Genomic DNA, 22,400 nt, shown 5'->3' on the forward strand with positions numbered 1-22,400 from the left:
AGCAGGCTGAGCCAACACAGTAGTTAGAGTTTAACTCCTTGTTTTTAGCTGACAACAGCAACAAGAGGAGCTGAGAAGGTGCTTCTTTAATCAAAGTGCAGGAGGCTTGGACAAGCAGTCCACATAGGCACCTGTGAGACCACGCCCCACCACATACAGAACTGCCACGTGGGCAGCCCACAGATGGGCCAGAAGCAGTCCACAGCTGGAAATTAGCTTGAGCTGAAGGCACAGGGTATTCTGGTTCCTCCGCGTGCTTCTCAGGCAGTTCAGTCTCATCCACTTAAAACAGTTACTTCTGCTTGACTGGGTTAAGCTCAAAAGAAAAGATCTGTCTCACCAAGAATTCAGAACCACCCCTCTTTTTGTTGAAGAAAGATAAAAGGAGCCTGTATCTATTTCTCTTGTTCACATATAAGGTGCAAAAGTCCATTTTCAGGTATGAATCATAGAGAATCTGAGGGTACCTCTATGAGGAAATACAAACTGAGTTTCCTACCATCTAAAATGCACAGGCTTAGGAGTACTCCTACTCTAGGAGGAGAAGATTGTTGGTGGGGATGGGGGCGGTGGGAGAGAAAGGAAGAGAAGAGTCAGAGGAGAAGAAAGTGGGGCAGAAAAGGAAGACAGAGGGTATCAACCCTAAGCTGTCAAATCAGCGGCCACATACCCGGACAAGGAGGTCTCACTGTTTTTAAGAGTGCTACCTTCTATTCCCCTCCCAACACTAGCTTGCTCTGCTTCTGCCAACTGAGCTGTGTCCCTGGCTCTTCCTTATCTGCTCCCAATACACTCTCCAACCCCAGAAGCCAGAGCTGAGCCCCTAGCCTCCCAGGGTCAAATGAGGAAGTTGTCAATGTCTCCAGGAACTTCCTTCCAGCTCTGCCCTTCTGGAGTGGAAGCTGGGGGAGTAGGACAGGACACAGGGCAGGAACCGGGACAGGGAAGAGGAGGGAAACCAGGGCTCTGGGCTCTCACAGGACAGGAAGGCAGGGGGTGGAGGACACTCACATCGATGGCATCCCTCTCAAATATGCGCAGCTGCAGGAAGAGCTCAAGCTTGATCTTGCGCTCCTGGAAGAGTTCCTCCATCTGTGACTGGGCCTCGTCCAGCTGCTGCAGCACCGTCTCGATGTGGTTGATGGAGCTGTTATGGGGGGTCTTGTTACTGGAGATGGCAGAGTCCCTGTGAGGGGATGGGAGGGAATGGGATTTTAACAACACACACAGGAATTGAATGAGAAAGTCTCACATTGTTAGACACCAGATCCAGCAACTCAAATATTCAGGGGAAAGAAAGCTGGCAGGAAGCTGGACTTTGTCTCAGAAAATGGAAGACACTGCCTCTTCTGCAAAACAACATTAGGTTCCTTCCCTGAGGACATGCTGCAGAACTTCTCTGGCATGTTCTCCAAGTCACTTTCATTAGAAGTCTCATAATCACAGAAAATTACTTTGTTAGAGTTTTATTTTTAGCCACTTCTCTCCTTAAAAAGAGAGAACAATGAAACCTGTTTAGTACAGTGACAGAGTCACATCACTTGTGAGAGTTAACCTTTAAAGCAATCAGACTGTTAGTGAGTAACTTTTGACTAACTCTCAGCAAAGAGGACATCATGGATGGTTATCCATCAACAATTTCATCCATCCTCCTCCAGGTGATACATGGGGGGTATTAAACTTAGGTAAGTAGTCCTTACAACCTAATAAAAATTATTTGCAAATTTGCTTCACAAGGAAACATAACCAACGCTGCACTGCCTCTTGCCAAGGGGAGGACTGAAGGCTGAGTGTCCCACCATGCCCAGATCTGCTTGCCTGCAGTGTGAAAGACGGATATCAGCCAATGCGGAGGCAGGTCCCTGGGGGCCCTAGGACATTATTCTAGGAGGTTCAGATTATCTATTTAGAAAGAAACGTCAGTAATTTCTAGTTAGATATTAAGAGAAAATACTAATAAAAGATAAATTCTGAGGATTACTAGTCAAGGTTGCAATGAGAAAAATTATGGAATTAAAAAACTTTACAGGGAAGAAAAGAAAGGGAGAGAAAAATGAAGAGAGAAGAGAGCCGGTGCTCCCCTTTGAATTTATAGATGGCATCTGTTCTCTACTCAGCTGGGGAGAATTACAGAATTAGAGCTAATTATTCAAAAAAATACAGGAGGAGGGAAATCCTTGGCAGGACTTGGACATCTGTGTCTGACAGGCAAGGGGTGCGGGCCCACCTCAGCTGCTGAATGAGGTCCTCCCCTTCCTTGATCACGTTGACCGTCACCTGCAGCGTGGTCTGCTGCTGCTGGCCGAAGCGCTTGATGAGCTCCTGCACGGCTTCCACGGACTCAGCATACACGTCGTCCAGCAGCTCCTTCTGCAACTCCTCCAGCCACGTCCACAGCTGGGGGCACAAGGGACACGGTGAGCAGCAGCGCGCAGACACCAGGCCACGCGCAGACACGCGAGGGGAACTGTGACAGGCTGCTCCCAGAGAGACAGGGAGGAAAGGAAGGAAGGGAGGCAGCAAGGGAGGGAGGGAGGGAGATGCATCCCAAAAGGTCCAACGCCAGCGGAACACACACGCACAGAAAAAGCAGTACGCCACCGCTGAGGGGAGAAAAATAAACAGGCAGTGAGGCGGAAGGCACTGTCACAAAAGAGCAAAAGGAAAGGGAAGGGAAGCCACTCATTCCCATTCTTCCAAGGCTCCAGCTGGAGCATGCTGGAGATCCAAAAAGATTCCCTCTGACAACAGTAACGTCTGCTGGTCACAGAGGCATTCTTTGACAACATTCTGCTAGCAGACAGGCAGTTTTATTTTTAGCAAAGGCATTATACACCGTTATTAATTATTAAGCTATGCTCAGAGATAGGTGCTTCACGTTCCTTAGGAGGAAGCAATGTGGTAACATGAACTCACCACCAGGTCTGGTGGGACTGGGATGTGACACACCCAGTCCAAGCCCCCAGGCTTGGGGTCAGAGGTTACCCTTCCCTGGGAGCCCAGGGAGTGCACACTGAAGGCACGCCCTCATTGCTAGTGCCACTAAACACACCACCAGGGACCTGGATGAGTAAAGACACTTGAGAACAAGAGCAGCCAGAATGACTGCAGGCCTGGTGGGAGAAGGGGATGGGCATGGCTACTTCCTGGAGGCCATTAGACCCTTCAGATCTCTAGGGGACCATTCCAGGAAATAAAACAGGCAATTAATTAAACTGAACAGGCTCTGGTGGCTTGGCAGTGTTGTCTCCATGAGGATACTTCCAGCTTCCTCAGGGATGCTTCACACTGTCGGCCAGCCACCTCAGCTGCAGAAAGGTCAGGTCAAAGAGATCACCCTGCCAGTGGCTGCCACCTCTGGGCTCACAGGTCAAAACTGCTCCTGCAAAACTGCAGTCACAGAGTCTTTTGTTTCCAAGCTAATCTCTTTTATAAAACAGCTCTACTGAGACATGACTGACACAGGGAAACTTCATGAATTTAAAGTGCCCATGTAGAGAATTTTGACACGTCTACACCTCTTAAAGTTGTCTCATGCCCTTTGTTATTCTCCCTCTCTGGCAATCACTTATCTGCTTTAGCCACTACAGATTAGCTTGCATTCTGTTAAAAAAAAAAAGTATAGAAATGGAATTGCACAGTATGTATTCTTTTTTTTTTCTTTGTCTTGCTTCTTTCATTCAGTTCCTCTGAAACTCATCCATACTACTGTGTGTACCAAAAGCTCATGATTTTTTAATTGTTACATAGCATTTCCTTATATGTACCTACCACAATTTACCTATTCATCTCTTTATGGACATTTGGATTATTTCCATTACAAAAAAAGGTACTAAAAACATTTGTATACAGTTTTTGTTAGAACTTATGCTTTTTTTTTTTTTTAAGAGAGAGAGAGAGAGGAGGGGGGAGGGAGGAGAGAGAGAAAGAGAGAGAGAGAGAGAAATTTTTTTAATATTTATTTTTTAGTTTTCGGTGGATACAACATCTTTATTTTATTTTTATGTGGTGCTAAGGATTGAACCCAGCGTCCCAAGCATGCCAGGTGAGCACGTTACTACTTGAGCCACATCCCCAGCTCAAGAACTTATGCTTTGCTTTCCTTTACGTAAATATCTAGGTGTAGAATGGCTGGGTCAAATGGCAGGTATTTGTTTTATTTTAAAGAAACGGACAAACATTTCCAAAATGGTGCACCGTGCTTACATTCCCACCAGCAGCGCAGAGGAGTTCTCACTCCTCTTCCTCCTCACCTGGGGTTGCTGATCTTACTTTAGCTATTCTAGATGAGTGGTATTTCTCTGTGTTTTAGAGCTACAGTTCCCTAATGACTAGTGACAGCATGTTCAGGGAAAGCTTTAAAGAGGTCTTTTATTAGGAAACACATCAGCTGAAAACCATCTAGTGATACTTTCAATTTGCATACAGAATCTGACTTCCATTTTTAATAGAGAAAAGTTTAAAACATCAATTTTGTACTATAGATATCTTCCCATTTGCTCTAACATTTTCCACAGAAAACATTTCCAGTTGCTGTAAATCATGTTGTATGCCATTATACTGCAGTACCACAGTGGTCTTAGGCACTAGATACAATACTGTGAGATTTGGAGTAAGGCAATCTAGACTTAAGGAATGCTTTGACCAAGCATAGCTCTGACCTGAGAGAACCACTCAATTTCTCTGAGACTCAGTTTGCCGGTACAAATACCACCTGGATGCCACTTCAAAGAGTCAGTAAGAGAACCAAGTAGAAAAGGTTGCAGCAGAAGCATCCTGTGTAAACAGCAGTGCTCTGGACACATGTTAATTGTCCTCATTAGAAGGATGGAGTCGAATTAACTAAATAGACAAGATTCGATTAAAAAAAAAAAACAAAAAACCCAACTTTGGGCCAATTAGTTTACTCTGAGCAATAAGTAATTTATCAAAACAAATTTGCATTATTTTATTGAAAGAGTTAAAATATTTAACCCAAAACAACCATGACAGTTTGTCTAACTAGAGGACTTTTCTACTTAAGAAGGTCCTTCCACATGCAGGGGCAGGGTGGAACAGGTGACAGGCCATACACTGAAGTTGTCTATGGGCTCCCAATGAAGAGAACCCTGGAACACATGGCCACTCACCTTTCCAAGAGGGACATTTATGAAAAAGTGGCCTTCTGCAACTGTGTTTATTCCGCTGAAAAAGGAAATGAACCACTTACTTAACTCTCGTTTTTCAAAATCTCACCTGAATGCATTTGCCTCACTGAAGCTGCTCCCAACCCTGTTACTACATACATGAACCTAGGAAAGGAAATGTCCCTGGAGCTCCCAGCTATGAATCAAGGCCACTGATGTGTTGAGCCCTCTCCCTGACAGTGGCTAATGTCCTTCGTGCACTAATGTCCCAGGAGCTGTGTGAATCTCAGGGGTCTCAGACAAGATTTGATCAAAAAAAAAAAAAAAAACAAAAAAAACTTTGGGCCAATTAGGTTACTCTGGGATCTCAGCAGCCTCTCCTCAGAATCACTGTGACTTAACTCAAGGACCCGATGTGTGGGGCAGGTAGGCAGAGTGCCTGTCTGGGTTGGAGAGCCTGCAATATTCTCTTCTCCAACAAATGCTACCAAAAATACCCTTTAGTTTATGACACATTTTAACAAGTCTCTCTTTTATACATGGGTAAAGAGAATATAAAAAGTGGCTTAGAACTGGCCTGGTACATGACGTGTGGGTATGCTTCTACATAATGTCACTGCGATAGCATCGATTAATGTTTCTGCTGTAATGATAATTAGGATAAAACTCTTCCCCTAAGAAGAATGTAGGTTCTGAAGCCAAATATATGAATTCAAATCCTGACCTTAAATAGAGAGACCTGGTAGATTAAATAAGATGATACGTATAAAGAAATAAGTAAACGCTAGCTACTATTACTTTACAAGAAAAATCTTTTCATAAGAAAAATCACAAAATTTTAAAATCTTCTTTCTCTAGACAGTTTTCAGAACATATCCAGGTTCCTATTAAATGTTCAAGATATGTCACTTAACATGGTAAATTTAACACCATCACACATTTAAATCTTTTTACTCCTAAAAATAATATAGTATGAGACAAAGGTACTAGAATAGTCTGTCAGATTCCATAGAAATTGCTTCCTCTCAAATCCAGGGGAAGTGTCATGAGTAGGTGGGGGGTCAAACCATTGTCCTTCCACCTGATCAACAACAACCAGCATCCCCCCTATGTGAGCCTGGGTGCTTCAATGTGTGTCCCTGGTGCAATGGGCTCACTCTACCTGGCCCACCAGTGAAACCAGAAAGGGCTAATGCTACAGAGGAGAACTCATCCTGGGATTGCAAAGTTAAGGAAAATGAAATTAAATGAGATAGAGGGAGCAAGGCTGTGTTTAAAACCATAATGCTGAATTCCTAAAAGTCCTTTGCCCCTTTAGAATTTTTATGTCTAGTTCCACAGGAAATATTCTCACTCAACTTGGATTTAAAACGTCTTAGAGAAAGGTCCTTCCTAATGTCAATTGAGGATGCACTGATACACATCATTATGCGGCATGATTCAAGTAAAGTCTATTTTAAGTTTTTAAAATGATACAGGATGCCTAAAATACCCCAGAATAAAGAAATCAGGAAAAGTCTCCAGGATGCCTGCAACATTCTTAACACACATTTCCTAAGGGTGAAAAAAAAATGCACTTCTGTGCAAGTTGTTAATTATAATAAAATAGATATACCTTTATCCAGTAGCAAGAAGAGAGTCGCACCCTGAGTGCATAGCAACCTGGTTTTCTACTTTGAACCATGGGTTAAAGCTGGATGCTGTGGTGCATTCCTGTAACCCTGGTTCTGCTGAGGCAACCTGGGCAATTTAGTGAGACCATGTCTTGAAATTTTAAAAAAGATGGGAGGACAAATCACAGGCTTAAGTAATGCTGCCCCCTAGAGGCTAAAAATGTAAAGAGTGCTTGATTATCTCTCCAGTGCAGACTAATGTCCAAGGAATTCACAAGCCAGGGCAGAAGTTCTGTGGAAGTGAACTTGAACTCAGACTGGAATGCACACGTGTACAGACCTGGCTCATGGACCAGGATACAAGGGGAAGGATGGGCTGGGGACAGACATGAGGTTCTATGGAGAAAACCTCTGTGACGAAGATATGGGAAGACTCCTAGCATCACACTGAGTCTGATCCAGGTACATGCCCTTCCTCGGCCTCTTCTTCACTGGTGTCTGTGGGCCTTGCAACTCTGCTTGAAAGAAATCAGAAAAAGTCTCACCTCAAGAAGAAAAGGCCCTTTCTTCACTAATTGGAGGGGAGCCCACACCATGGAGGGCTCCTAGAGGAACCTGGGCAGGGCATCTTGAGAAAGGACAAGACTTTCAGGTGATTAAGTGGATGGTGGGATTGGAGCCCTGAGACCTGGAGGTTACTGTAACCCCAGGTGTTCCCAGGTGGGTCAACAGCTGGCACATGTGAATACAGGCTTCAAGTTGTTTAGGAGTTGGGGCACAGAAGGAGGGTACAACACACCAGCTGCAGTCCTTTATCCCAAGTGTGACCCAGAGAAAATCCTTAGAGCACTCTACCTCCTCTCATCTATAAAATAGGATCATTTTATCCATTCATCCATTGAAGGGCATCTAGGTTGGTTCCACAGTCTAGCTATTGTGAATTGTGCTGCTATGAACATCGATGTAGCAGTGTCCCTGTAGCATGCTCTTTTTAGGTCTTTAGGGAATAGACCGAGAAGGGGAATAGCTGGTTCAAATGGTGGCTCCATTCCCAGCTTTCCAAGAAATCTCCATACTGCTTTCCAAATTGGCTGCACCAATCTGCAGTCCCACCAGCAATGTACAAGTGTACCCTTTTCCCCACATCCTCTCCAGCACTTGTTGTTGTTTGACTTCATAATGGCTGCCAATCTAACTGGAGTGAGATGGTATCTTAGGGTGGTTTTGATTTGCATTTCTCTGACTTCTAGAGATGGTGAGCATTTTTTCATGTACTTGTTGATTGATTGTATGTCCTCCTCTGAGAAGTGTCTGTTCAGGTCCTTGGCCCATTTGTTGATTGGGTTGTTTGTTCTCTTATTGTCTAATTTTTTGAGTTCTTTGTATACTCTGGATATTAGGGCTCTATCTGAAGTGTGAGGAGTAAAGATTTGTTCCCAGGATGTAGGCTCTCTATTTACCTCTCTTATTGTTTCTTTTGCTGAGAAAAAACTTTTTAGTTTGAGTAAGTCCCATTTGTTGATTCTAGTTATTAACTTTTGTGCTATGGGTGTCCTATGTGGCATTTATACACAATGGAGTATTACTCTGCATTAAAAAATGACAAAATCATAGAATTTACAGGGAAATGGATGGCATTAGAGCAGATTATGCTAAGTGAAGCTAGCCAATCCCTAAAAAACAAATGCCAAATGTCTTCTTTGATATAAGGAGAGTAACTAAGAACAGAGTAGGGTCGAAGAGCATGAGAAGAAGATTAACATTAAACAGGGATGAGAGGTGGGAGGGAAAGGGAGATAGAAGGGAAAATGCATGGAAATGGAAGGAGACCCTCAGAGTTATACAAAAGTACATACAAGAGGAAGTGAGGGGAAGGGGAAAAATAATATAAGGGGGACAAACGAATGTCAGTAGAGGGAGCAGAGAGAGAAGAGGGGAGGGGAGGGGAGGGGAGGGAAATGGGGATAGTAGAGGATAGGAAAGGCAGCAGAATACAACAGACACTAGTATGGCAATATGTAAATCAATGGATGTGTAACTGATGTGATTCTGCAATCTGTATATGGGGTAAAAATGGGAGCTCATAACCCACTTGAATCAAATTGTGAAATATGATATATCAAGAACTATGTAATGTTTTGAACAGCCAACAATAAAAAATTAAAAAAAAAAAATAGGATCATTTTACTGTCTACATCTTCACTAACTCGCAAAGCCAGTTTGAGAACCCAATGAGATTACCAGAGAGGTCTGAAAGTGGTTTCTCACACAAGAATTTGGTACACAGAAGCTGCTACCACTGGTGTCTGTCCCTCCCCACCACCCCCCACCCCACTCTTGTTTTTGAAAAAGACAATCACATGGGTACCAAGTGCACTGGCAAGCTGTAAAGCAGCAAAGGACACATCATAGCCATGGCTTCCCAGAGCTGCTGAAAGTTAAAAGCAGAAGTGGGCAGTTTAAATGGCAACTTGCAGGTGCAATTTCAGAGGGCAACCATTATGCACATAAAATGTGATTCTGTTTCAGGTATAAGACACAGGGATAAAAAGAGAACTGTTCCTACCACGTACAGAACATTCTTCTGTCTGAAATAATGAACTGTGCTTTAGGAGCACACGCCTACTGCCTTGAATTGCAGGAGTTTGAGGAGTGCCTTTCTATTCTTGGGTGGGATAAAAGATCCCTTAATATGCTGAAAGAAAATGTATAAAGGATGTATGGGGTAGGGATGGGAATAGAGGGCAAATCAAAGTCAACATCATGAAGTAATATCAATTCAAATGTATGTAAGAGGAGGAAACAAGGAGAAAACCAGAAGCGTGTTCTGGGCATCTATACATGTGAGAGGAGAAAGTGCACGGACAGTCTCTTTCCTCAGTCCCGGAGGGCGGATGCCCCCAGAGACACATGAGAATAAGGTGAAGCACCTGTGATATGAAAACCTTGCCCAGCCAGGCACACAAAATGCCAAGTGACTGACACAGAGTTAACAATCAGTGTGGACCAGTGGGACTTCAACTACCCAGACATGACATCAAGCCCAGTTCTACTAATGTCAAATTTGACATTAGGGATTTTTATTTTAATTTTTTAGATTTCTTTCCGTCTCACCAACAGATTAGATACACTCTCTGCGTTGGCAACTGGGAGTGTCAAGTTTGGGAAAAGTTCCTCCTCACTCTAGGTCATCTAGAGACTGACCACTGTCCCCCTGAAATAGTCTGCAGCTAGGTGAAGTGCAATTCTTCCTTGCCATGACAAGTATGCAAGTCTCTGAACACGGTGCACACTCTCACTGCTTGACTTTTCCCTGGGCTAATATTTTATTCCTTGAGGTTTGCTGCAGCAGCATGACTTACACCTCTTCTGACACCAGCTCACTCTCCTCAGAACATGCTCTGCTCTCAAAGTGGGAACTGAAGAACTGAACAAAATACCCACAACCCAAACAGGAGCCAGAGTGCAAGCTGCTACCACTGGTGTCTGTCCCCCCCCCCCACCAACCCCCCCACTCTTGTGTGAGCTTACACAACAGTAAGATGTGTAACATGTGTAAGATCATTTTCTTGTTAAACACATACAGCTGCCACCTATGCAATACCCAATTCTGTTCTGATTCAAAACAGACTCGCATATTAAGATCCATGGGTGAAACTCCTATGACAGATTTTGACTTATTCCTTCTGAAATTGGTTGAGTCCTAATTCTGAAGTCCGACATCTAGCAGATCCTTATCAACTGTACACTCCTTCCACATCAGTCCAACCACTCACAGACTTTCTGTGTGGGTCCAGAGATCTGCCAATGACATTGGACATTTCCTCCAGCCCTGCTGACACCATCTGATAACAACTCCCGCACCGACAGTTCCACATGCAAGGGTTTTAATGCAGCAACAATTATTTCTGCTATGGCACCAATTCTGTTCTCAAAACAAAATAAATAGTTCTCAACACAACACAATGAAGTTTTCAGGATGCTCAAATTCAGATAAGCAATCTCTTTAGATGTTATGCACGCATGAAGAGGGTAGGTGGTATTAGTTCAAAGATCCCACTGAGAAGTCTTTTTCCTCAGATAGAAAGTGGCATGAGGAGATAAGCCAGTCTGTCTGCTGAACTTCAAGAAGACTGGTCCATCATCTTCCATTACCACCTTTGTTAATAAGTACAGTCCACTGTGGCTTTGGGCTAGAAACTGTTTCCTTTTTCACATGCTGGGTATGAGTCACATCTCACTATCGGAAACGTTTCTGGCATCTTCCACATGGAGAGCAGAATGGAAGAGAAGGAGTGTCTTGGTCTTGGGCTGACATACTCAGCTGATTCTTTTTACAGCCATTCAACAGACTCTTGAGTCATTGTCCTAACAAACCGCCCCAGTTAGCTGTCTTGTCTACAAATTTAAGTGTTGAAAGGCCTGGCTAAAAGCCTACCCACTAACTCTACCATGTGCCCTGCATCCAAACAGAAACGTAGTGAAGAACAAAACAAAGTTAGCAAGCTATCAGGGGTTCATTCACTCCTTCCTCTACTCTCTACAACTCTGTCCAGGGTTAACTTCAACCTGAGAAAATGTATAAAATCTCCCTTCTTAAAAAAATCACAACTATGTTTGCAGCCTCTTAAGTCTCTGTACACAGTTCCATAAAGATCAGCAGACCCAGTTTGGAGACCTAATTATCCGGTTCTTTCAATACCAGGGATCTAATCTGTCTGGAAACAGAGACCTAAATTCACTTAGACCTAAATTCACTAATTAGAGACACCTGCAATTCTCCATTCAAACTTTTTCTTACAAAACCTTTGCCCATTTTGGTCTTTTGCTTCCTCTACACCATATGTGAAGAAGTCTCCTGGAGGACAGCAAGAAGCAAAGGGGTCAAGAGAGTGGGTGTTTTGATGCAGCCACTAGCACCAGTGGTCTCAGGCAGAAAGACCAACTGTTTCTTGATCTTCTCTTCTGAGTTCTGAGCTTTTTAAAAAGGAAGAGAAGGCAAACAAATTATAACAAAACCAAAAAAGGCCTTGTCACTCTCTCTAAGCCTTGCTTGACTGGAGATGTGAAGCTGTCCTGGAACTCCTGGGAAGACCCTAGTTAGTAACTGCTTGTGCTCCACCTTTCTGCCTCTCCTCTGTCCATACAAACCAAGACCATGAGGACAGTGCAGACTGCATGAATGAAAACATGCATGGAGAGTTTGCTTCCTCTTTCAATGAATCAAAGACATGTCGTGATAAGTAATAAAATATTTAATTCATGAAGCTGAGTATCAAATTAAGAAATCAAGAATATAAAAGTGTCCTTTTATTGAAATTGAACAAGACTACATATGCACACGTGGTTTCAGTTGGTCATTAGGGGACCTGTAATACTGCATTTTGCCACACTGCTTCACCTTTTATATTACCTGAAGTCCTAGATACAGCCAGCTAATTAGAGACATCTGCAACTCTCCATTCAGAGATAACCCTTCAATAAGACTATAAAAGTCGAAGTCAGTATACAGTTATATATTTTAATCTCTATTGCAACACTGAATTACAAATGAAGATAACATATCACTGACTAATTTATTCAATAATCATTGGGGTCAGTGACTACTGCATGTCAGATATATTAGAGCTTCCTGTGATTTGTTACAATAACTTCTGATTTCTCTATAGGCATAAAAATATTCTTACTTGAAAATATTGATCCAATATTACCAAATAGAAATTTCATTAATTTAAACCACACTTTAAATTAATCTATAGAAAAAAATAGTTCTACATTATTTTGACAAAAAAGCTCTTTTAAATAATATCATAACATCATTTTTCAATGGACAACACGAATATTTTATACATGTTTATTTGGGGAAAAATCATTTGCTTTGCAGGGATGAGAAGTATTTAGTAATATATGCAAAATGATTTATGACAATATGAATGGTGGACCCATGAGTAAAGATAATCTCCAGCAGCTGACTTGGCTCTGAGGGAACAAAGCTGGAGACACAGCAGACTGTGCATCCCAGGAAGGATCTCAAGTTTATCAGGTCAGAGTAAAATGAGTACTGAAGAATGGGGGAGAATTAAGCAGGGGAGATGTAGGTGCTTACTGTTGATCAAAGATCAGTGAGGCCCAGAAGACCAAATCATACCTATGAAGTTAAATTAAAATGGGGAACAGAAGTGAGAAAAAGGAACATTTGCAGTTGCCCTAAGAAAAGCAGTATGTCAAGAGTTTTATAAGAATCTGAAGCACTGCAGAGTGACTTGGCTCAGTTCACTCAGCCAGTTAAGGAGTGCTAGGATTTGGACTAGCACTAAGGTGTCCCTCCAGATCTCATGTGTTGATACAGGAATTCTAAAGGTGAAATGGTTAGATTACAAAGCGTTGTGGTTGTGATCTTATCAAGCCATCCTAGTTTGAATGGACTAACTGGGTGGTAACTACAGGCAGGTAGGGTGTGGTTGGAGGAGGTGGGTCTCTGGGGTAGTACCCTGGAAAAATGCATCTTCCCTGCAACCCCTTCCTCAGTGGCTCTGCTTCCTATCCAACATGAAGTGAGTGGTGCTCTCCCACTATACCCACCTTTCTGCTATCATGCTCTGCCTTACCTTGGGCCCAGAGCAATGGAAAGGACCACCATGGACTGAACCTCTGAAACTGTCAGCCAAGATTAAATTTTCCTCCTCTAAGTTGTTCTTTCAGATATTTTGGACTCAGCAATGCAATGTTAACATAAGGGCCTTCTGAACTTAATAAGGAATGTAGTGTTTCTAGAGAAAACAAATGACCAGATCTATTATTTTTTAATATTCCCACCTACAGAAGACCATTTAATTTCTTTTTCACAAGAATGTCAAGCCAGACACTACAGTCCACATAAGGACCCAGGATATGCCAGAAGTGGCAACTGAAGTCCAAAGTCAAAATCTAACGCTCAGTCACCTCAGGTTCTTAGTTTCCTGTTGTTCTTATTAGCATGTGGCCATTTAATTGCTCATTTGCATTCAGATAAAAAAAATCAAATGTTTAAAGAGCACACACAACTCATTTAATGTAATAGGGACCACAGCTAAAAAATTTAATGTTAAACATAAAATTATTGAGATTTGATCATATAAACTTTTCAATCTAAAATATCATATGTTGGATCTTAACCTTTCCCATTGACAAGTTTATCACATCAATTCTGCATTTCTGAGATGTTAAAAATGCTTGAGGTTGCACATAACATTTCTCATGACAGAATATAACATGGTCCACCCAGTCTGGAAAATAATGTGGCAGTTTCTTTCGACCTGACTGCACTTACCAAAGGACTCGGCAATTGTGCTCTTAAGACACTGATCTCAGAGAAATAAGAACTTACATTAATACAAAAATTTGTACATGACTGTTCATAGCTTCTCTTTTTGTATTAGTCCCAAACTGAAAACAACTCAAATACTCTTCAAGGGGTAAATGGTAAAACAAACTGATGTATCCATATTGTGAATATTACTCAGCAAAAAAGAGGAAAGAGTTATTGAAACATGCAAGAAAAGGAATGGGACTCCAGAGAATCAAGCTGAAAAAAAAGCCAACCTCAGAAAGTTACAAATTTTGGATTCCGTTTATATGTAATATTTTTAAAATAACAAAATACTAGAGCCAGAGGACAGGAGTTAATGGTGGCACAGCTCTAAGGAGGCAGCCCAAAGACATCCTCTGGTGACAGAACAATTGTTTGTGATTCTCTGTGTTGAAAGCAGTGAACTAACACAAACACACATGTACCACACAAGTTCACATGAACCTGGTGAAACAGGAATAAAAGAGCAACTGGAGAGCAGCTTCCACGTAAACACAGAGGCAGGCCTTCTTTGAGAGAGAAGGTGGGTGTGATACACAGGTTCTGCACCAGAACCAACAGTCAGGAGAACCCAGCTAAAGGCAACTAGTCTACACACAAGCATTCTGTACCTTGAGACAGTTTCTGTGTTTTTTAACCACCAAATTTCTGAGGGGCTCGTCAGCTCCACAGGAGAAGAGAAGACATCTCTGGGCCCTTTCAAAGTGGCTGCTTGAGAAAGCACTGCAAAGTTTTAGTACACTCCTGGAATATACTCAGTGAGGACCAGAGGAAAAGCAGCTCAAGAGCTCCACCTGCATGCCCAGAAGCCATCCTTGCCTGGAGTGACCCAGGGCCAGGGCAAGGGCTTGCAGCTCTCCCTGCTCTCCCCTGAGAAGCTCAGCACTGGCTCAAACAAACATAAAGAAGAAAGTTTGCATGCTCAGCTGTGAAGCATAAAAATAAAGCCAGATTAGCATGCTGCAATACAAAAAATCTCCAGGTGGTTGGGAGGCCTTTAGTTTTTGACTTCTGAATAAAATCAAAGGTTCTCTTTTCTCAGGCATTACTCAAAACAAAAACTTGTCCCAGTTCAGGGTGTAAGTTTGCAGAAGCAGAACCAAGATTTCTTTACTTAAACCAGCAAGAATTGCAGCCCAATTCAAAGGGGAATGATCTTTCCTGGGAAACCATGCTTCTGAGGCAAAAATCAATGCAAGGCCACTGAATCAATTCCAGAAGAACAAGCTGGTTGAGAGCTCAATGTTACCACTTGGTTGCCTCAAATAACCCGCAAATTGCAAAGGTAATTATCAATTAAGTCAGGAACTAATTTTGAGGATCTACTGAATGAATATGAAAGATGAAAATAGTTATGCTATTATTATATTTGAAAATAAATATCAGTCACTAAATTTAGAAACAGACCACCTATTTCACAATTTTTCATTTCTACTGTGTCTAGGTCTAGGAGACAAAAGAGGGGAACACAAAGGTAAATGAGATATGGTCCTGGTCTCAAGGAACTCAAAGTCTATTAAGAGAAACAAACAAATGTCTAAAATGTGTGATACGCACAAGAGCAGAAGCACTTCGTGCCTCTGGTCAATCATTCTGGTATCCCTCCTTGGATATTACAGTTGGCTTGAGAGATTTTGAAATGAATGAGTAAAAAGAGGAAGTGAAACAAACAGTGAAAAAAAATGCATTCCAAAGGAAAAGAGGACAGGTGACGCAGGACTAATTGTGAAAGGATTACAGTCAGAATTGATGTGAATAAAAGCTATAAGTAATACTGAAGAGCAAGAGAGAGAAGTAAGGGCAAAATGTAGGGGGATAACACCCTCCAAAAAATCCACATTTAGTCCAATCAACATTCCTTTTACTTAAAATCATAAGTCAACATTAAGGAAGAGACGGGTGGCAGAGGGGGGGAACATCAGTCTTAAAGTCTTTAGAAAGGAAGTGAAGCATGTCAGGATTCTTTTTAGAGGCAACAGGTCCTAGACTGCTTCCAAATTTGAACTTGAGAGGGAAACTGAGGCTGAAATCTCTATCAACCACCTGCTGCATCTAACATCCAAGTACAAAATATCTGCTTCCTATGTGGAAAATATGGCCATTTCTTTTCCTAGGAACAAGTGTCTTCTCTTCCGTCTGCCGGAGAAGCACAAGCAAAGTCAATATCTGCATCTAGACTGCGAACCACCAACCTTCAAGGTGGGTTTAGCTCAGAGACCACTGAGCTAAACCTGAGCAGACACTGCCTTGACCAGGAACTTTTTAGAATGAGTTGCGAAGAGATCACCTCATTGGAGAGCCAGAATCAGTACAAGAGTTGATGCCCACATTCAGGGGAGGGAGGAAGCAGCAGGGTAGGGGACTTCGGTGTCTGGGGGCTTTGACAAGTGACTCTGAAAGGCTCCATGAACTTGCCTCAAGGAAAGACAAGCTTTTACCCCCACCCTTCCTATGTAGGAAATTTTAAATTATACCATCTACTTGAGAAGAAGAACTGATTCATACAACTTCTCTCTTTTGGCAATTTCACATTCATTTGATATGTTAATATGTTTAGTGATTTTACATAAACACCTATCAACAACAATCAAGAGCAGCACAATTTCCTCCTCTTGGCCCTTGTCTCATTTTAATTTCATTTTAAACTCATTAAACTTGTTCTAAACTTCTGTGGGTTTTCAGTCAACAGCCTGTTTCAAAACACAACTACTGAAGAAACCATTATTCTTTCATAAAACCTATCAAGTATTCCTGGGACTTTTAGGGTTTTTGAACAGCACAGAGAACGGATTACTAAAGAAATTTTGGAGCTGGTCAGGAGAAGACAAATCCCTAAGAAAATGGCTGGGGCTTAGATGAAGTATGAGTATATGGAGGAGAAGAATCTGGCCGCATTCCAAGTCTGTGGGCCAGGGTTCCTGAAGCTGCACCCCTGGCTCGACTGGGCACACTGTGTCCTGCTATACATGGCACAACTGGCCCACAAAATCCTTCTTTGGCCCTAGGTCACTTTTAATGCATGCTTTCGAGAAGAAACAATCAGGGTAAACATGCCAGATTCTCTTCTTCTATGACGTCCCCTCATACAAAAAGAAAGGAAAAGCACTGAAAACTCTCCAACGGTGAAATCAAACCTCTTCACCCATAAGATAAATTTTTAAGATCTCCTTAGTCTGCAGAGTCATTCATACTAGAAGTTCCTAGAGCATTAAGCCAATGAAAACAAAAGATATTTCCACTTCTAAATAATTACCAGGCTCAGTGACAACAAAGACTCCCTGGTCTGCTGCCTGGAATGCTTTTATTATGCTGCTGATGATATAAAAACAAATGAATCCAAACTGCACCTCTGCAAGAACAGCTTCCGAAAACCTCTTTCCTCCCAAATGTCCCTCAGTGTCTGCTTTGTAAAACCACCGAGGGAGTAGACACAGTGATAAAAAATCACAAATATTACCTCATGAAAAGACTTCCTGTCCTAAAAAGAAGTTATATCCATACTTGGACTGCTAAACTGATGAAAAATATTGCAAGTACCATGTGTTACAGGTGGGAGGCCTCCTGCTTCCTGCTTCTCTATCAGCTCCCTATGAAAACTATTGCTGGGGCCTCTCCCACAACATTATGTCACCCACAGCAACAGCACCTCCCAGGGCCCTGAATGAGGAACTGGTGATTGAACACCCACCCAGAACTCTTAACCTGAGGTGGTCCAGGCTGTGCAGTGCTCCTGGCCTGTTTCTTGCCTCTGTCACTACTTAGTAAAGCACAATCTGCTTTCATACACAGATCACCTTTAGCTCTCTTCCTCCTTCTCAGGAAGGTTGTAAATATGCATAAGATAAAGACAAGTGAACATACCAACACTAGTGTGAAAGAAAGATAAGATATAATCCCAAGACACCGAGACATTGTTTGTACAGAGCTTGAGGTATAGGGAAGAGCAACTAACTGTGCCTGGGGAAGAGGAGGCAGCACATCCCAGCCTTAAAGTTTTTGAAATGTCATGAGTTCAGGGCACTGCACTGTGGGGGAGAGGCCCTGAAGAGAAGCACACAGCCCAAGACAGTCAGGAGAAGTATGGCTCAGACTGAAGACTTAGAGGCACTGGCTGTTCCCAGATACAACAAGAGTTACTGATGGCTCAAAAGCAGGGGACAACCTCATCAGATATGTGTTCCAGAAAAACAACTGACAGAGATAGGGGAGCAGGTGGTGGTTTAGCTCTAATGGAGCTGAGTCAGGAACTGGACTTAGTGATCCTGAATCCATACAAGAAACCACCCTGGAAGAAAGCTCACTTAACATTGAAGGTGGACTTAACAAGAATGCCCACTAGTGGGGAACAGCTTTTAACACCTCCCTGTGCTCATAGTCTGGATCTGCCTTCTTCTTCTTGCTGGTCTAGTGCTGTCTCCTTGGAATAAAAAGCCTCTTTGTAAACAGTTTAAAGTCTTTAAAATAGGTGTGTGTGTGTGTGTGTGTGTGTACACACAGTTTAAAGTCTTTTAATATATATATATGTGTGTGTGTGTGTGTGTATGTATATATATCTGCAGATGGACATAATACCTTTATTTTATTTATTTATTTTTACGTGGTGCTGAGGATTAAATCCAGTGCCTCATGCATGCTAGGCGAGTGCTCTACCACCAAGCTACAACCTCAGCCCTGAAGTCTTTTTTAATTAGAGCATTATTAAGAGAGAAAAAGAAGTTAGCTATGCTGGTTTTCTATTCTGATGACTGTCTCTGACTATCAAGTCCCAGCCCCTTTGCAGAAAGGACTGAGTACCAGCCACCAGCCTAGGCCAGGTAGAAGCACAAACTCTTGGGGTCTCAGCAATTGGCCAAATATACCTGCTACATGGCCTCAAAGGGTTTCAGAGGGAACAGAGCATGGTCTTTCCAGAGCCAAAATGTCCAAGTTATACATAACCTCACTGCAGATAAACTGCCCAACATCCCAAATCGGCATAGAGTTTTTTCCTTTAAGCAATTTTACTTTTCTCTGAACTTAGATACCTTTTTGAATAAGGCAAGTTGGATCCTGCCCTCTTTCAGAGGTTTTATCTTCCTAGATCCTTCCTTCTTATCCTATAATCATAAGCTTCCATGTGCTTAATCACAAATTACCCAGAAGCACCCTTTAATAAACTTCCAATTTATAAAGAGCTGTATTATAATATATTATGATACTTTGTGAAGGTACTTTGAGAAGCAGAGAATTACTTTCCTTAAGAGATAAGATTCAGCAAATTAACATCCTTAATCAATTTAAATCAATCTGAAAAATCTAATTTTTATTATAAATCCTTTTTATCTTCAAAAACTACATAATAGTTTAATTTTTTATGATCTCTACCAAGAATATTATAAATGTGTAAGGTATGATTAGTACCTACCAATTTTTCACACTCAAATATCACATTATCCCTTATCACAAGTTTATTACCAAGAGCACACTCATGACATTAGTATTTGTACCATTTGATGATGGTACTTTACATTCGATATGATGTAACATTCATTTTTATGAGCATCTCAGAGTAGTCTGACAGAAACCAGAAGGCAATTGTCGTAACTTCCGTCACATGACTGGCCAATATTCAGAAAGGAAACCCAGCAGCTCTGCACACGACATGTAGGTCCTATTTAAGCTACATGGCATGCGTGCACCACTCCCCTTTTCTCTCCAGAAAGAGATCTTTTCAGTTTTTTGTTTCCCTGCTTGCCTCTTGATCCACACCTCTTCCCCCTGCCACTCTTACCCTTGAAGACACCCCAAGCAAAGGCAGATGTGCACACACATGACAAAGAAGAAAGCACAGAGAGTTCAGCTCTTTCCCTGTCCACACTGACACCACTGGTGCTCATGGGCTACATCTCACAACTTGCCACTTTTAGTCCACTGTTTCACATTATGAACAAATACAAATTCCTTCAGAGGAGTTCAAAGACCCTGTCAGACAGATTATATTGCTATTTCCTGATGTCTTACCTCTTTCACGTGGGTGTGAAAGGACACTGACATGTCCAGGAGAATCTTTCGTTGCTCAACGCGCCGAACAAAATCTTGTATCCGGTCTTCAAGCTGATGGGCAGCCTGATAAATCTCTTCTGGGTCGCACTCCCCAGTCTGAGCCAGCTGTTCTGCTGCTTCTAGCAATTTATCTGCATTGGTGTATGTGTTCTGCACAAGAGAATACCCAGAGAAACAGGTGAAGAGAAGGAAATCAGCCAGGCCAGGAGCCATAACACATAGCAATGCAGAGTCAATTAGTGATATTTCTAGTCATTTATGTCAGTCAAACAGCTCAAATGTGAAGGGAAAGATGATTTTAGGAGTCCTATACATATCTATCAGCAGGCTTTTCCAAAACTGTTCTAAAATCTTAAGTGCTAGACCTCACTGCTAAGTCCATACACCTGAAGCAGCAGCAGGCTATCTGCTGGCTCCTGGCTCAGAAAAAGCTTCCACATTTTTGCTAAGGTAGAGCCAAGAAACAGTCCACAGCCACAAATGCCTGCTTCACTTTTTTTCTCAGCTTTAAGCAGAGTGAATTCCAATTCCCAAAGTGCAAGTTAAAGGTTAAGTTCCAAACAAATACTAAGTTGCTGTCCCTTTCCATATACTTCCATTTAATGGTAATTCAGTGCTCACCTTTTTTCTATATAAGGATACACATTCTAAAAAGGGGAGTTATAACTATTATGGCTATTCAGTAGTCAAGAGTTTCAAAGAACTGAAAAGTAAGTGTAAATACATGTATAAAATACTGAAGATAATTTTAATTCTTGACAAATCTGAGTTGTAAGTAGGAGCTCTGAGACAAGGTGGAGGGCTGCCATGCAGTACCAGAACAGAATTACGGCCTTCGGGGAGGGCCCAGAAAATCAGACTGTAGTTCCTCTAGAGAGGCAAGTTGAGTACCTTGTCCAACTCCTCAAACAAGTCCGAAAGCTGAGCATAGTAGGCATCTCATGGGAAAGGGTGGGAGGTGACCCAGAGAGTGGCCCAGGTGACCCTGTGGGGAGTCAGAGCCTGAATGGGGTGATGAGGGCACCCCTGTGGTAGGGTGGAAACAGCATGAGAAGCGAGGGCTGAGCGAGGTGAGGAGGAAGTCTGTGTTGGTCTGTTTCCTGTTGCCAATAACACACCACATCAGACTAGGTGAGTTATAAAGCAAGAAGGTTTATTTGGGCTCATGATTCTTCAGGCCCAAGGGCAAGGACCCCCATTTGGTGATGGCATTCTTGTTGCTGGAGTTCCAAGATTGCACAGGGCATCATATGGCAAGAGACCGGAAGCACATGTTTGTTACTCCTGGTCTCTCTCCCTTTCTTTATAAAGCCCCCAGAATTCAGTTATGGAGGATCCACCCTAATGACTTTAAATCCTAATCACCTCTAAACCCAGTCATTAAGTTGCCACTCTCTCATACTTCACATTTGGATTAAACTTCAACTCTTTGGTGAGATACACATCCTGCCCTGTTCCCTAAGCTGAATATACTTCTCACAGAGCAAAATATAAATTATTCAATGCCCAATAGTTACATATTGCAGTTAATTTCAACATTAGCTCAAAAGTCCAAAGTCTTATTTGAGACTCAAAGCCAACTCCTTACAGTTTTGAGACTGTAAAATCAGAAAAAGTTTGTCTACTTCCAAAGTTTTTCTATTCCGGTGGGATAAGCACAGGATGAACATTCCCATTTGAAAAGGGAGAAATTGGCAAGTAGCAAAGAGTAAACAGCCCCAAGTAACACTGAAACCCAGCAGGGAAGGTATTAAATCTCAAGGCTCCAAGTCTGGCATGTTATGCATACTGCAGTGAGGGATGGGCACCCTAGGCCTTGAGTCCCACCTTGCTGCTCTGCTGCTCAGTGCCCACATGGCTGCTCTCTATGGCTATGTTTAAGTCAACAGTTTTCCTGGGCAGGTACAACAGCCTAGGTGTCCATTATCCAATGAATGGATAAAGAGCATATATACACAAGGGAGTTTTGATCAGTCAAAAAGAACAACAAAATTATGTCATTTGCATGGAAAATCAATGGAATTGGAAAGCATCATGTTAAGCAAAATAAACCAGACTTGGAAAGTCAAGGATCACATGTTTTCTCTCATATGTGAAAGCTAAAGGAAAGGGGGGGGGGAGTCGGTTTCCACATGAAAATAGAAGTGAGACCAGTAGGGGTTAGGAGAGGGAGAAGAGGAAGGCAAGGGGAGTTACTGGGGATTGAAACTGATCCATTTATATGTGATATACATGTATGAATATGTCTCAATGAATCCTACTATTATGTAT

The 22,400-nt window shown here is 42.2% G+C and overlaps 1 protein-coding gene across 2 annotated transcripts in view; it reads right to left on the bottom strand.

Annotated features, from left to right (window-relative positions):
* The window catches only part of Trio (trio Rho guanine nucleotide exchange factor), a 339,986-nt gene that overhangs the window by 136,009 nt on the left and 181,577 nt on the right, over positions 1–22,400 (bottom strand). For both annotated transcript variants that reach the window (XM_058570740.1, XM_058570741.1), the window contains exons 11-13: positions 20,088–20,279; positions 2,228–2,397; positions 1,012–1,186 (exon numbers count right to left, since the gene is read on the bottom strand). In XM_058570740.1, the coding sequence (XP_058426723.1) occupies positions 1,012–1,186; positions 2,228–2,397; positions 20,088–20,279 (537 nt within the window). The remainder of the gene's footprint in view (positions 1–1,011; positions 1,187–2,227; positions 2,398–20,087; positions 20,280–22,400) is intronic.

Source organism: Marmota monax, unplaced genomic scaffold (genome assembly GCF_021218885.2).
Source record: "Marmota monax isolate L192 unplaced genomic scaffold, Marmota_monax_Labrador192_F-V1.1 WCK01_AAM20220418_F8-fsc00120, whole genome shotgun sequence".
Taxonomy (NCBI): domain Eukaryota; kingdom Metazoa; phylum Chordata; class Mammalia; order Rodentia; family Sciuridae; genus Marmota; species Marmota monax.